At 48.6% G+C, this 14,157-nt stretch overlaps 1 protein-coding gene across 1 annotated transcript in view; it reads right to left on the bottom strand.

Moving 5' to 3' along the window:
* The window catches only part of FER1L6 (fer-1 like family member 6), a 682,981-nt gene that overhangs the window by 92,799 nt on the left and 576,025 nt on the right, over nucleotides 1-14,157 (bottom strand). The window contains exon 29 of the mRNA XM_069220715.1: nucleotides 466-590. Coding sequence (XP_069076816.1) covers nucleotides 466-590 — 125 coding nt within the window. The remainder of the gene's footprint in view (nucleotides 1-465; nucleotides 591-14,157) is intronic.

The raw sequence follows: 14,157 nt of genomic DNA, 5'->3' as shown, positions 1-14,157 counted from the left end.
CAGTCACCAAATTTCTGATGAGGAGATTTTTCTGTATGGAGCTAGCAAAAGTGGGTAACGCGTTTTATTATGTCCTGTTCTGTGTCATAGCTCTGAGTTGCCAGAAGTAGAATCACTCTGGCTGTCATTATAGGGAAATGGCTTTTCACTTAGTAGCTTCCAGTGTGAGACTCTGGAATAAATATGGACCGTTTAAGGAGAGAAAAGTCAGCCATCGTCCGTTGTTTACACATTCTCTATGAGAAAGGAAGTCACACAAAACTAAAAAGAGGGAACAAACTCAAGGTTCAACTGAGCGATTCTGAAAAGCACAGAGCAGATGAGCTGAACCTTGAAGTTCTGTGCAGGAGGTACAGAGAATGAGCTTGACTAAATGTGCATGACAATCTGGTGAGCTGTGATGAGTTGTGGAGAAGGGGGGGGGGGGGTGAACTGACACCACTGTTATGCTGTTTGCATCATTACCTGTAATGTTGCCAGTTTGGGTTCTTCATCTTTTGGCTTCTTTTTCACAACTGCAATTTGACCTTTCTTTTTCTTTTCCGGTTCTTCGCCAATGGTAACAGCAACCTGACCAGGTACCAAAGTGTCTGCAGAAAATCAGATGGGGAGAGAGTGCACATTTCAGGAGGGATAAGAAAGTGTGCATGTGCATATATTTATAAACAAACAGCATGTGATCCTTCCCTTGATGCATCACTACCTAAGGGCAGTTATTCCATTACCATGACTGTTAGAAATGGGGTTTTTGGTTGGCAGTCAGGTTACCCCCTGTCCAAGCAAAAGCCCTCACTCTAGTCAGGGTAAGTCACACACTATCCAAGATTATCCTGTGCCCACCCTCTGGTAGCTTGGCACGAGCAGTCAGGCTTAACTTAGAAGGCAATGTGTAAAGTATTTGTGCAATAAATCATACAATACCACCATATAGCACCACAAAAATACACCACACAGTGTTTAGAAAAATATATAATATTTATCAGGATAATTGTAGGTCAAAAAGAATAAAGTTGCAATGGAAAATTGTAGAAATATCACAGGGAAGTGATATAAAGTGTCTTAAGTCTTTAGAATGCAATACAGTGTCTTTCAAGCACAAAGTACCTGGTTTCTGGTGAAAAATCTCCTCAGAGGGCCACAGGAAAAGGGATGCGTGGAAAAAGGGAGTGTGCGTCGATTTCTCCTCAGCACACAAAGACTTGCGTCGTTCTTTTCCACGCGGGGAAGTCGGGCGTCGTTTTCCGGCGCGCAGACAGTCTCTTTTTGTGGATCGCGGGGATTACCAGATGTCCCGGGTCTGTGCGTGGATTCTCCTGCTTGTTTTCCGGCTGCGCGTCGTTCTGCGGGGCTGCGCGTCGAAGTTTCGATCTCACGGTAGGCGTTGCGTCGATTTCTCCTTGGAAGTCGGGCGGCGTTGTCCTTGCGAGGCCGTGCGTCGAAAGTTTGGTCTCACGGCAGGTGTCGCGTCGATTTCTCCTTGGAAGTCGGGCGGCGTTGTCCTTGCGAGGCCGTGCGTCAAAGTTTCGCACTCACGGTAGGCGTCGCGTCGATTTCTCCTGGAAAGTCGGGCGGCTTTGTCCTTGCGAGGTTGTGCGTTGAAGTCTCGATCGTCCCGAGGGCGTCGCGTCGATCAGCGTCGGTGTGTGGCGTTTTTCTCGCCGCGAAGCAAGCTGTGCGTCGAAATTTTCGGCGCACGGAGCGTCCAAGTGAAAGGACGAAGTCTTTTTGGTCCTGAGACTTCAAGGAACAGGAGGCAAGCTCTATCCAAGCCCTTGGAGAGCACTTTCACAGCCAGACAAGAGTTCAGCAAGGCAGCAGGGCAACAGCAAGACAGCAGTCCTTTGTAGAAAGCAGACAGGTGAGTCCTTTGAGCAGCCAGGCAGTTCTTCTTGGCAGGATGTAGTTTCTGGTTCCGGTTTCTTCTCCAGCAAGTGTCTGATGAGGTAGGGCAGAGGCCCTGTTTTATACCCAAATGTGCCTTTGAAGTGGGGGAGACTACAAAGAGTGGCTAAGAAGTGCACCAGGTCCCCTTTCAGTTCAATCCTGTCTGCCAGGGTCCCAGTAGGGGGTGTGGCAGTCCTTTGTGTGAGGGCAGGCCCTCCACCCTCCCAGCCCAGGAAGACCCATTCAAAATGCAGATGTATGCAAGTGAGGCTGAGTACCCTGTGTTTGGGGTGTGTCTGAGTGAATGCACAAGGAGCTGTCAACTAAGCCTAGCCAGACGTGGATTGTAAGGCACAGAAGGATTTAAGTGCAAAGAAATGCTCACTTTCTAAAAGTGGCATTTCTAGAATAGTAATATTAAATCCGACTTCACCAGTCAGTAGGATTTTGTATTACCATTCTGGCCATACTAAATATGACCTCCCTGCTCCTTTCAGATCAGCAGCTGCCACTTCAACAGTGTATGAGGGCAGCCCCAATGTTAGCCTATGAAGGGAGCAGGTCTCCCAGCAGTGCAAAAACGAATTTAGGAGTTTTACACTACCAGGACATATAACTACACAGGTACATGTCCTGTCTTTTACCTACACAGCACCCTGCTCTAGGGGATACCCAGGGCACACATTAAGGGTGACTTATATGCAGAAAAAGGGGAGTTCTAGGCTTGGCAAGTACTTTTAAATGCCAAGTCGAGGTGGCAGTGAAACTGCACACACAGGCCTAGCAATGGTAGGCCTGAGACAAGGAAAAGGGGCTACTTAAGTGGGTGGCACAATCCGTGCTGCAGGCCCACTAGTAGCATTTAATCTATATGCCCTAGGCACCTGGAGTGCACATGACTGGGGACTTATAAGTAGATTAAATAGTTCAATCAGGTATGATCCAAAGTTACCATGTTTGCAGAGAGAGAGCATATACACTTTATCACTGGTTAGCAGTGGTAAAGTGCGCAGAGTCTAAAAACCAGCAAAAACAGTATCCAAAAAGAGGAGGGAGGCAGGCAAAAAGTTAGGGGTGACTACCCTAAGGCTGTCAGGTCTAACATGTGTCCCCCCCAGCTGAAAGTGGGGAGAGCTACCCGACCTCCTGGGAGCTCTCATCGCTAAGGCGGAAGTACCTGGAGAGACCATCAGCATTGGCGTGGTCAACCCCTGGGCGATGTTCCACCGTAAAGTCCATCCCCTGTAGGGAAATGGACCACCTCAGAAGTTTTGGATTCTCACCCCTCATCTGCATGAGCCATCTGAGGGGCCTGTGGTCTGTCTGAACTAGGAAGTGAGTCCCAAACAGGTAGGGCCTCAGCTTCTTCAGTGCCCAGACCACAGCAAAAGCTTCTCTTTCAATAGCACTCCACCTCTGTTCCCGTGGTAATAGCCTTCTGCTAATAAAGACTACCGGTTGATCTTGGCACTCCTCATTTAGCTGTGCTAGGACTGCCCCTATGCCATGCTCGGAAGCGTCTGTCTGCACGATAAATTCCTGGGAGTAGTCAGGGGCCTTGAGCACGGGGGCCGTGCACATGGCTTCCTTCAGGGCGTCAAAGGCTTTCTGACAAGCCTCTGTCCAATTCACCAACCTAGGTTGCTTCTTGGACGTGAGTTCTGTCAAGGGGGACACAATGGTACCATAGCCCTTGACAAACCTGCGGTAGTATCCGGTGAGGCCTAAAAAGGCTCTCACCTCAGTCTGGGTTCGAGGTGGTTGCCAGGCCTTGATAGTTTCGATCTTGGCCTGGAGTGGCTGCACCTTGCCACCACCTACTAGGTGTCCCAAGTACACCACGGAACCCTGCCCAATCTGGCACTTACTAGCCTTGATGGTCAGGCCTGCCTGTTGCAGGGCCTGAAGCACCTCCTTGAGGTGGAGCAGGTGTTCCTCCCAGCTGGAACTGTAGACAGCTATGTCATCCAGGTAGGCTGCACAGAAGGCATCCTTGCCAGCCAGGACCCCGTTAACCAACCGTTGGAAGGTAGCGGGGGCATTTTTCAATCCAAACGGCATCACCCGGAACTGGTAATGGCCGTCAGGGGTGGAAAAGGCGGACCTTTCCTTAGCCCCCTCAGTCAGGGCGATCTGCCAGTACCCTGAAGTAAGATCAAACGTACTCAGGAACTTGGCAGCGCCTAGCCTGTCCACGAGCTCATCAGCTCGGGGGATGGGGTGAGCATCAGTCCGTGTGACTGAGTTGAGACCCCGGTAGTCCACGCAGAACCGGAGTTCTGGCTTCGCGCCTGGGGCAGTAGCCTTGGGGACCAACACCACTGGGCTGGCCCAGGGACTACTGGACTTCTCAATAACCCCTAGCGTCAACATCTTGGAGACCTCCTCCTTGATGCTGGCCTTCACCTTATCTGACAACCTGTAAATTTTGTTCTTCACAGGGAGACTGTCACCGGTGTCAATATCATGAACACAGAGGTGGGTCAGTCCAGGAGTAAGGGAGAAGAGGGGGGAGAACTGCTCCAACAGCTCATAGCAGTCTCCTTTCTGGTTTAGAGTCAGGGAGTCAGACAGAATGACCCCGCTTACGGACCCATCCCCTTCTTGGGCAGAGAGGAGGTCAGGGAGAGGTTCACTCTCCTCTTCCATTCCTTCATCTGTGACCAGAAGCATGTTGATCTCCGACCTCTCAAAATGAGCTTTTAGTCGGTTCACGTGGAGCACCCTTAGGGGGTTCCTAGGGGTTTGGAGGTCCACTAGGTAAGTGGCCTCCCCTTTCCGCTCCTTTATTTCAAATGGGCCAGACCAGCGGTCCTGGAGAGCTCTGGGCTCCACTGGCTCCATTACCCACACTTTGTCTCCAGGTTGAAACTCTACCAGAGTGGCCTTCTGGTCATACCATTGTTTCATCACCTCTTGACTGGCCTCCAGGTTACTTTGGGCCTCTTTCCAGAAGCGGGTCATCTTATTGCGGAGGGCCAACATGTAGCTGACCACGTCCTGAGGGGGTGTCTTTGGAGCGTTCTCCAATCCCTCCTTGACAATGCTTAAGGGTCCCCTGACGGGGTACCCATAGAGAAGCTCAAAGGGACTGAACCCTACCCCCCTCTGGGGGACCTCTCTGTAAGCAAAGAGAAGGCATGGTAAGAGGACGTCCCATTTACGCCTCATGGCCTCAGGGAGGCCACCAATCATGCCTTTCAGGGTCTTGTTGAATCTCTCCACAAGCCCATTAGACTGGGGGTGATAGGGTGTGGTGAACTTGTAGGTTACACCACACGCATCCCACAGATGCTTCATGTACGCGGACATGAAGTTAGTGCCTCTGTCAGACACTATCTCCTTGGGGAATCCCACACGGGTAAATATCCCCATCAGGGTTCTGGCCACCACCGATGCAGTTACGGTCCTCAGAGGGATTGCCTCTGGGTACCGGGTGGCATGGTCCACCAAAACCAGGATAAACCTGTTGCCTAAGGCAGTTTTGGGGTCCAAGGGGCCAACAATGTCGACGCCCACCCTTTCAAAGGGGGTGCCAACGACAGGAAGTGGAATCAGGGGGGTTTTAACCCTCTTTCCTGCTTTACCACTAGCCTGGCAGGTAGGACAAGCCCTGCAGAATTTGTCTGAGTGTGTCCTCATTTTGGGCCAGTGAAAGTGGGTGACAAGCCTGTTGAAGGTCTTGTCTTGTCCCAAATGTCCTGCCAGGGGAATGTCGTGAGCCAGACCCAGTAGGAAGGCTCGGTAACATTGGGGGACCACCAGCACACGTGCTGCCCCAAAGACCGGAACCCTAGGCTCACTGTAGAGGAGATCATTCTCCCAATATAGGTGGTGATTGCCAGAGGCGTCACCTGCTGCCTGGTTTAAGGCTTGTTTCCTCAACCCTTCTAGAGTGGGACACTCTTTCTGCGCCTTGCAGAATTCCTCCCTGGTGGGTCCACCCTCAACTTGCCAGCCAGCAAGCTCAGGTAAGTCACCTAGGGTGGCAATGTCTTCCCCAGTTGGCTCAGGAGTCTCCTCCTCAGGAGCCCCGTCAGCCACTGTGGGAACTTCTGGGGCCGGTTTCCCGCGCCCCTTGTCCCTCCTCTTGGCAGCTCCCTGGGCCATCGTTCCAGGCTCCAGATGCCCTTGACTTCCCTCTCGGTCAGCCATGGACCGGGTGGTCATGCAGACCCACTCAGGTAACCCTAACATCTCCAGGTGAGATCTGAGCTCTACTTCTTTCCAAGCAGTATGCTCTAGATCATTGCCTAACAGACAATCTACCGGCATGGCAGGACTCACAGCTACTTTCAGAGTACCAGAGACCCCCCCCCACTCAAAGGGAACCCGAGCCACCGGTAGGTGACTCTCGCGATTGTCAGCGACTATGACCTGGTGGAATGTATTAGGGATTATCTGCTCTGTGGACACCAGCTGACTCTTGATAGTAGTCATACTGGCTCCTGTGTCACGCAGAGCCTCCACCTTCTGCCCATCAATGAGGACCCACTGCCGGTACTTGGAAGTATTTTTAGGCATGTGGACCTTGGACATCATTTCTCCTTCTCCCAGGGACACTAGGGAAATCTCTACCTGCTCCCCAAAGCTAGTTGGGTCCATCTCCCCCCCGAGTGCTACACTAGTCAACCCAGGTGCCTGTCCGGTAGTGGACTGTGCCCTCTTGGGGCACTGTGGATCGCCTTTGTAGTGACCATATTGGTAACACTCCATGCATTTGGGGCTAGATTTTCCTGACCTGTCAAATGTCCCTGGCTTCTTCCCAAATTTGGAAAAGGAAGGGTTGCCACCCCCTCCCTGGGAATTCTTTTGGGGGCCTTTAGAGAGTTCCTTATCTGTAAGTTTATCTCCCCCCTCTTTCTTCTGTTGGGAACCCTGACCACCTTTGTGGGAGTCCCCCCCAGGTACCTTTTTGGACACTCTGGTGCTAACCCAGAGGTCCGCCTCCTCAGCAAGCTTCCTGGGATCAGTCAGCTTACTATCCACTAGGTGCTGGCGCAAATCGGTATAAGTAACATTAAGCATATGCTCTCTCAGGATCAAGTCATATAAACCTTTATAATCTGCTACTTTGTTGCCCCGCACCCATCCATTCAGTGCCTTACTAGAGAAATCAAAGAAATCTACCCATGTTTGTGTGGTTTGTTTGGTGCTGTCCCTGAACCTCTGACGGTATCCCTCAGGGGTCAGCCCAAACTTGGCAAGTAAAGTGGCTTTCTGGAGTGGGTATGTGTTTTGATCCGGTGGATCCAATGTGAGAAGTGTGTCCCTCCCCAATGGCGGCACATAACCCCACATAGCTACCCCCCATTGCCCTTCAGGAACCTCATGAGCCCTTAGTGCAACTTCATAAGCAGCTAACCATTTATCTATGTCATCTCCCACCACAAAACTGGGCACCACATTTTTGGGTATACGAACCTTCTTTTCTCCAGCAGGTCCTGTCTGTATGCTGCCACCATTATTACTGGATTCAGACTGTCTTGCCTTGATCTCCAGCTCCTTGAGACTCAGTTCATGAGCCAACAATAGTTTCTTTTCAGCCAACGCTCTTTCAGCTTCCACTTGTTTGGCTGCTCTTTCAGCTTCTGCTTGTTTGGCTGCCCTTTCAGCTTCTGCTTGAATCTGTTTGGCTGTTCTTTCAGCTTCAATCTGTTTGGCTGCTCTTTCAGCCTCAGCTTGTTTGGCTTCTCTTTCTGCCCTCCTCTCCTCCTGTTGTGCCTCAATTTTCAGTTTTGCCATTTGCAATTGGAACTCCCTTTCCTCTCTCCTTTCCTCTGCGGTCAGGCTTTGCATGGAGACACTGCTCCCTGGTCTGGAAGGGTGCACAATTGCAGTGGTAACACCATCCATAGATAGTGAAAATCCTTCTGAGGGGCCATTTTCTGGCTCCTCTTCCTCATCATCCTCTAAATGGGCTTCTGCCCAGGCCCTCAGCGCCACTTGAAAGTCCTCCTTTCTGGAGGCCCCTTGGGTGGGTACCCTTAATGCCCTGCAGAATCCTCTTAGTTGTTTGACCGTGTATGTATCCAACTGGACTAGGTCAAAGTCCCCTGTCTGAGACCCAGTCAGAGACATGTTGAGTGAGGATTTAGTTTTTGAAAATTGTCAGGAAAAAACGGATTTTCAAAAAGAGAAAAAAACCAAGTTGACCTTCAACTGTGGGTAGGTAGTGAAATACTTAGCTACTGTATGTCACTGCACAAATACAAGTCCTATCCTCACAGCTGATCACCAATGTTAGAAATGGGGTTTTTGGTTGGCAGTCAGGTTACCCCCTGTCCAAGCAAAAGCCCTCACTCTAGTCAGGGTAAGTCACACACTATCCAAGATTATCCTGTGCCCACCCTCTGGTAGCTTGGCACGAGCAGTCAGGCTTAACTTAGAAGGCAATGTGTAAAGTATTTGTGCAATAAATCATACAATACCACCATATAGCACCACAAAAATACACCACACAGTGTTTAGAAAAATATATAATATTTATCAGGATAATTGTAGGTCAAAAAGAATAAAGTTGCAATGGAAAATTGTAGAAATATCACAGGGAAGTGATATAAAGTGTCTTAAGTCTTTAGAATGCAATACAGTGTCTTTCAAGCACAAAGTACCTGGTTTCTAGTGAAAAATCTCCTCAGAGGGCCACAGGAAAAGGGATGCGTGGAAAAAGGGAGTGTGCGTCGATTTCTCCTCAGCACACAAAGACTTGCGTCGTTCTTTTCCACGCGGGGAAGTCGGGCGTCGTTTTCCGGCGCGCAGACAGTCTCTTTTTGTGGATCGCGGGGATTACCAGATGTCCCGGGTCTGTGCGTGGATTCTCCTGCTTGTTTTCCGGCTGCGCGTCGTTCTGCGGGGCTGCGCGTCGAAGTTTCGATCTCACGGTAGGCGTCGCGTCGATTTCTCCTTGGAAGTCGGGCGGCGTTGTCCTTGCGAGGCCGTGCGTCGAAAGTTTGGTCTCACGGCAGGCGTCGCGTCGATTTCTCCTTGGAAGTCGGGCGGCGTTGTCCTTGCGAGGCCGTGCGTCAAAGTTTCGCACTCACGGTAGGCGTCGCGTCGATTTCTCCTGGAAAGTCGGGCGGCTTTGTCCTTGCGAGGTTGTGCGTCGAAGTCTCGATCGTCCCGAGGGCGTCGCGTCGATCAGCGTCGGTGTGCGGCGTTTTTCTCGCCGCGAAACAAGCTGTGCGTCGAAATTTTCGGCGCACGGAGCGTCCAAGTGAAAGGAAGAAGTCTTTTTGGTCCTGAGACTTCAAGGAACAGGAGGCAAGCTCTATCCAAGCCCTTGGAGAGCACTTTCACAGCCAGACAAGAGTTCAGCAAGGCAGCAGGGCAACAGCAAGACAGCAGTCCTTTGTAGAAAGCAGACAGGTGAGTCCTTTGAGCAGCCAGGCAGTTCTTCTTGGCAGGATGTAGTTTCTGGTTCCGGTTTCTTCTCCAGCAAGTGTCTGATGAGGTAGGGCAGAGGCCCTGTTTTATACCCAAATGTGCCTTTGAAGTGGGGGAGACTACAAAGAGTGGCTAAGAAGTGCACCAGGTCCCCTTTCAGTTCAATCCTGTCTGCCAGGGTCCCAGTAGGGGGTGTGGCAGTCCTTTGTGTGAGGGCAGGCCCTCCACCCTCCCAGCCCAGGAAGACCCATTCAAAATGCAGATGTATGCAAGTGAGGCTGAGTACCCTGTGTTTGGGGTGTGTCTGAGTGAATGCACAAGGAGCTGTCAACTAAGCCTAGCCAGACGTGGATTGTAAGGCACAGAAGGATTTAAGTGCAAAGAAATGCTCACTTTCTAAAAGTGGCATTTCTAGAATAGTAATATTAAATCCGACTTCACCAGTCAGTAGGATTTTGTATTACCATTCTGGCCATACTAAATATGACCTCCCTGCTCCTTTCAGATCAGCAGCTGCCACTTCAACAGTGTATGAGGGCAGCCCCAATGTTAGCCTATGAAGGGAGCAGGTCTCCCAGCAGTGCAAAAACGAATTTAGGAGTTTTACACTACCAGGACATATAACTACACAGGTACATGTCCTGTCTTTTTCCTACACAGCACCCTGCTCTAGGGGATACCCAGGGCACACATTAAGGGTGACTTATATGCAGAAAAAGGGGAGTTCTAGGCTTGGCAAGTACTTTTAAATGCCAAGTCGAGGTGGCAGTGAAACTGCACACACAGGCCTAGCAATGGTAGGCCTGAGACAAGGAAAAGGGGCTACTTAAGTGGGTGGCACAATCCGTGCTGCAGGCCCACTAGTAGCATTTAATCTATATGCCCTAGGCACCTGGAGTGCACATGACTGGGGACTTATAAGTAGATTAAATAGTTCAATCAGGTATGATCCAAAGTTACCATGTTTGCAGAGAGAGAGCATATACACTTTATCACTGGTTAGCAGTGGTAAAGTGCGCAGAGTCTAAAAACCAGCAAAAACAGTATCCAAAAAGAGGAGGGAGGCAGGCAAAAAGTTAGGGGTGACTACCCTAAGGCTGTCAGGTCTAACAATGACAATCCAGATTCGGGCATGCGCAGGCGCTTTAATCTAAAAGTTTGAATCTAAATCGGATTCTGATATGTGCAGGAATTATTGAACCAAGACGATTTGCCGAGAAAGATTTTGCCATGTGAAACGTGGCACGATTGTTTGCCGGAAAACTGCACCACAGAATTGATGAAAACAAGCAGCATTACCATATCATCTCCAATTCCAAATTGTGGAACTCAGACTGATGCATTAAATAACACACCAGGACCCATCTTACAGATAGGGTACCAAGTCCCATTTTGGGCCACGGCGCACCTTTAAACAAGTGCACCAGGCGCTAACAGGATTAGTGACTGCTGTTATGATGAATGTGATGTCCTCAGGGCAGGGGCAAACTCAAGCTGGCCTGGGGCAGTGCATTCAGTGAAATACAAAGTGGCTGCTTCAAAGCCGCTCCTTGTTTCTCTGTGCAGGCGGCAAAGAAGTGTCAGATATTCCATGCAGGCAGGTGCAGTGAGTGGCTGCACCTACCTGCAGGTGGATGTCAAGGGGGTCCATGGGACCTCCCAGAGGTGTCGCACCTGTATGCGGCACACTTGAATTTCACCTCCTAAAGGCCTACTTGCCTCTGCACCGGCATCCGTAATAGGGCATGGACTCAGCAGTAAAGTGTTTCTCTCATTTTCAGTGGTCCACCCTCCTCCCCATGAAAAAAAGGCATGCCCTCTCAAGATAACACTGGCACTACGTGAGCATCAGCGTTAGTGTTACTGAAAGGGCCACACAAGTGCCTGCGTGTCCTTCTGTGATACTTTTATTGTCCGGGGATGCACAAAGAGGGCACACATATCCATTGAGCCCCTGGGGTACTATGTATAGTAAGGCCCCAGGTAATACAGCCGTTTGCAGTATTGGTACTTCCCTGGTGCTGTATTACTACAACAAAAGACCAGAACGAATTTAATGAAGCCTAATATGTCCAAGAGCCCCAAGCGGTAAACACTTTTTTACCTTCATCAAGTCACATGGTTTGTAAATGCAAAAGTGTTATGTGTGGTGTACTAAATCCATTTTGCCAGCCAGAAAAGCTTTTCTGACTCAGAAAATGAGATCTGGAACGCTTTCCAAACGGCAAACAGGTGGAGCTATAAAAGGACCATCCCTGATACTCGTGAGTTGCAATGTTATGCATCAGTAGTTTGCAACCACATTTGGGGTCGCAAACCATTGCTCCATTACTGATACCTCAAAGGATGAAGAAGCTGATTTGCCAAAGGACATCTTAGCCTTTGCAAATTGTGTCAGCACCCTGATGTAATCTCAAACAGAAATATATTTATTAAAAAGCAGGACTCGTTTCTTTACAAAACACGTGGTGTGCAGTTCATTGCAGACCACAACCCTCTCTTTTTAGCCAATCATTGGGGGTTGCAAATAAACACCTATGTAATTCATAATCAAGACTGAAAACTACATCCCCTGATGCACGTGAGCATTTATGTTCTTGGAGACAGATTCACACCCACTTTTTAAAAATTATAAAGCTACAAATCTTAGTGATGTGTCTCATATTTGCAGACTTTCGGCTTTTGAGAAGATTTAAAAAAATCCTCCTAAGTTTTCATAAAATTCCATAGAAGACAAACATTTGCCTGGCTATTGCTCCCCCACTAAATGAGCAACTTCAAATTCTCAGCACAGCCAACAGTCCACCAGCTCAAAGGAGTCATTGAGAGTTTGGTGGATGTGGGAAGTAGTTGTCCCATCTGCCCAACCTAGATAGGAGACAGATGAATAGACTCTACGGAGGGGGAAGGGGCAGATGCAAATGTTTGGGAACTCTTGCATTCACAAAACTCTAAACATCCTTCTAGGTTTTGCTGGTGGGGAAAGCCCAGGTTCACCAGCAATGTATAAAGTCTTCCGTGAATGCCAGATGCATTTTGATAACCCTGCTAATACTTGTCTTTTCCGGCACAAAACTGCAAAAAAACTGAGGGCCATATTTATGTCCAAGTCATGCAGGGCAGCAAGTCACCTTGCTGCGCTGTGTGACAGGGAAAGGCCATGAATGTGCTGTATTTAATAGAATATGGTGCAGTCCTGTTGTTGTCCCTGCGCTAACACTGTTTTGGCAGTCTAGCACCAATGCAGGCACCCTTGCACCACAGTACAAGGTTACTTGTGTCGTAAGAAAGATTGTTTTGTGCTGGAAGGAGCACCTTCCTGCACAAAAACAATCCCCTGAAGCATTTTCCTCTGTCTATGTGTGTTGCAGAATGCAGCGTACATAGAAAGTGGAAAAAACAAGGAGAAATAAAGATATTTTTCCTCTTTACGCCTCACCTGGGAAGGCATAGCCATGTTTACTACTTCTGGTAAATCTGGGAATGCATCAAAAGCCATCCAGGTTGGTTGGGAACACACACACAACAATCATGGCACACCTCCCTGGGGAAGAGTTACGCAACGCAGCTTTGCTCTAAATTTATGAAGACACTCAGGGCCACGCAAGGTGGCCTTGCGTGGCTTCATGAATCGCATTTTGGGTTTGCATTGTACATTCATCCCATTGTGTGGTGCGAGAGCGACGCAACCCCACTTATAAAAATGCCCCTGACACCACAAAATCTGCTACATTACTGGACTTTCTGCAGTCAGGAACTGCTGCAAGTTTCTGTTGACTGTAATTGATTGATGACATAAGAATTGCTTAGCGCCTTGATTCGTCCACACCAAGGGCATTGTTAAAAAAAAGTGAGTGCATAAATATAAGATAAATAATTTTTTGGAGCAAGGGCTTTCCAACGCCATTGTAATATGGGATGTATCTGGAGTATGGGCTATAAACGAGGGTTAGGGGACTGGGCGGTCTTTTTTAGAAAGTGCTTCAGTAGGGTGCGCGTTGATTGCCATAATCGTAACTACTAATCAGCCAGATCTATGAGAAAAAATAAATTTTCCCGTCCAAATCCATTTAGACAAGAGTAGCGTGGTTGGGACAAAGTGGAGACAAGTAGACAGCTTCTTTACGGCGCCACCACAATGAGCCACAATAGGGATTTAGAGTGGCCTCAAAAATGTCCTTCTTGCTAGTGAAGGAGAAGAGCCTAAATGCCATTTTTACGACTACTCCGATCAATGAATGCAAAAAGGGAAATTAAGTTAATAACTTCAAGGGAAATATGATACTGTCCAGGTATATTCAGAAACTAGGACAAATTATGGGGAACCTCTTAAAGGCAATCGCAGATTGTTGACAGAGGGGTCATATAAAAAAAGGATTACAAGGGAAAATTAATGCACTTAATTCATTAGAACTGAAGCCCTACAGGCTGTCCCTGCTCTGATGTGCACTTGATAACTGCAGGAATATACTGACGTATTCAATACTCTAGGATTTCCTTAATTGTCACAAATTGCAGTGTCTCTTGCATTTATTCTAAAACAAAGCATTATTTCATGGCCTGTATGTAGCTACATATATCTGCCTTATCTTTTCTTTATGGTTCAATTTAAGAAAATGTCACTCTTCCTGGGACTTCTGAGCTGGACAGCACTTAAAGGAAAATATGGCACTTCATTCAAATAGCCAAATAGTGTCCATGTTTCACACACCACAAATATGCCTAGTGAATAGGAGACTGTGGGGGAAGGAGCAGTGTAAATAGTCAGAGAGGAAGAGCTTTTTCATAAATAAGCACTGGCAAAGGCAATAGGTCTTGTCACCTTGTATGTTGCTGCATTAGTTCAATTTTCTTTTAAATTTTCATTGCAAGCTTATACCACAAAAC

This window comes from Pleurodeles waltl, chromosome 2_2, assembly GCF_031143425.1.
Source record: "Pleurodeles waltl isolate 20211129_DDA chromosome 2_2, aPleWal1.hap1.20221129, whole genome shotgun sequence".
Taxonomy (NCBI): domain Eukaryota; kingdom Metazoa; phylum Chordata; class Amphibia; order Caudata; family Salamandridae; genus Pleurodeles; species Pleurodeles waltl.
This window is presented reverse-complemented; position numbering and strand designations above follow the sequence as displayed.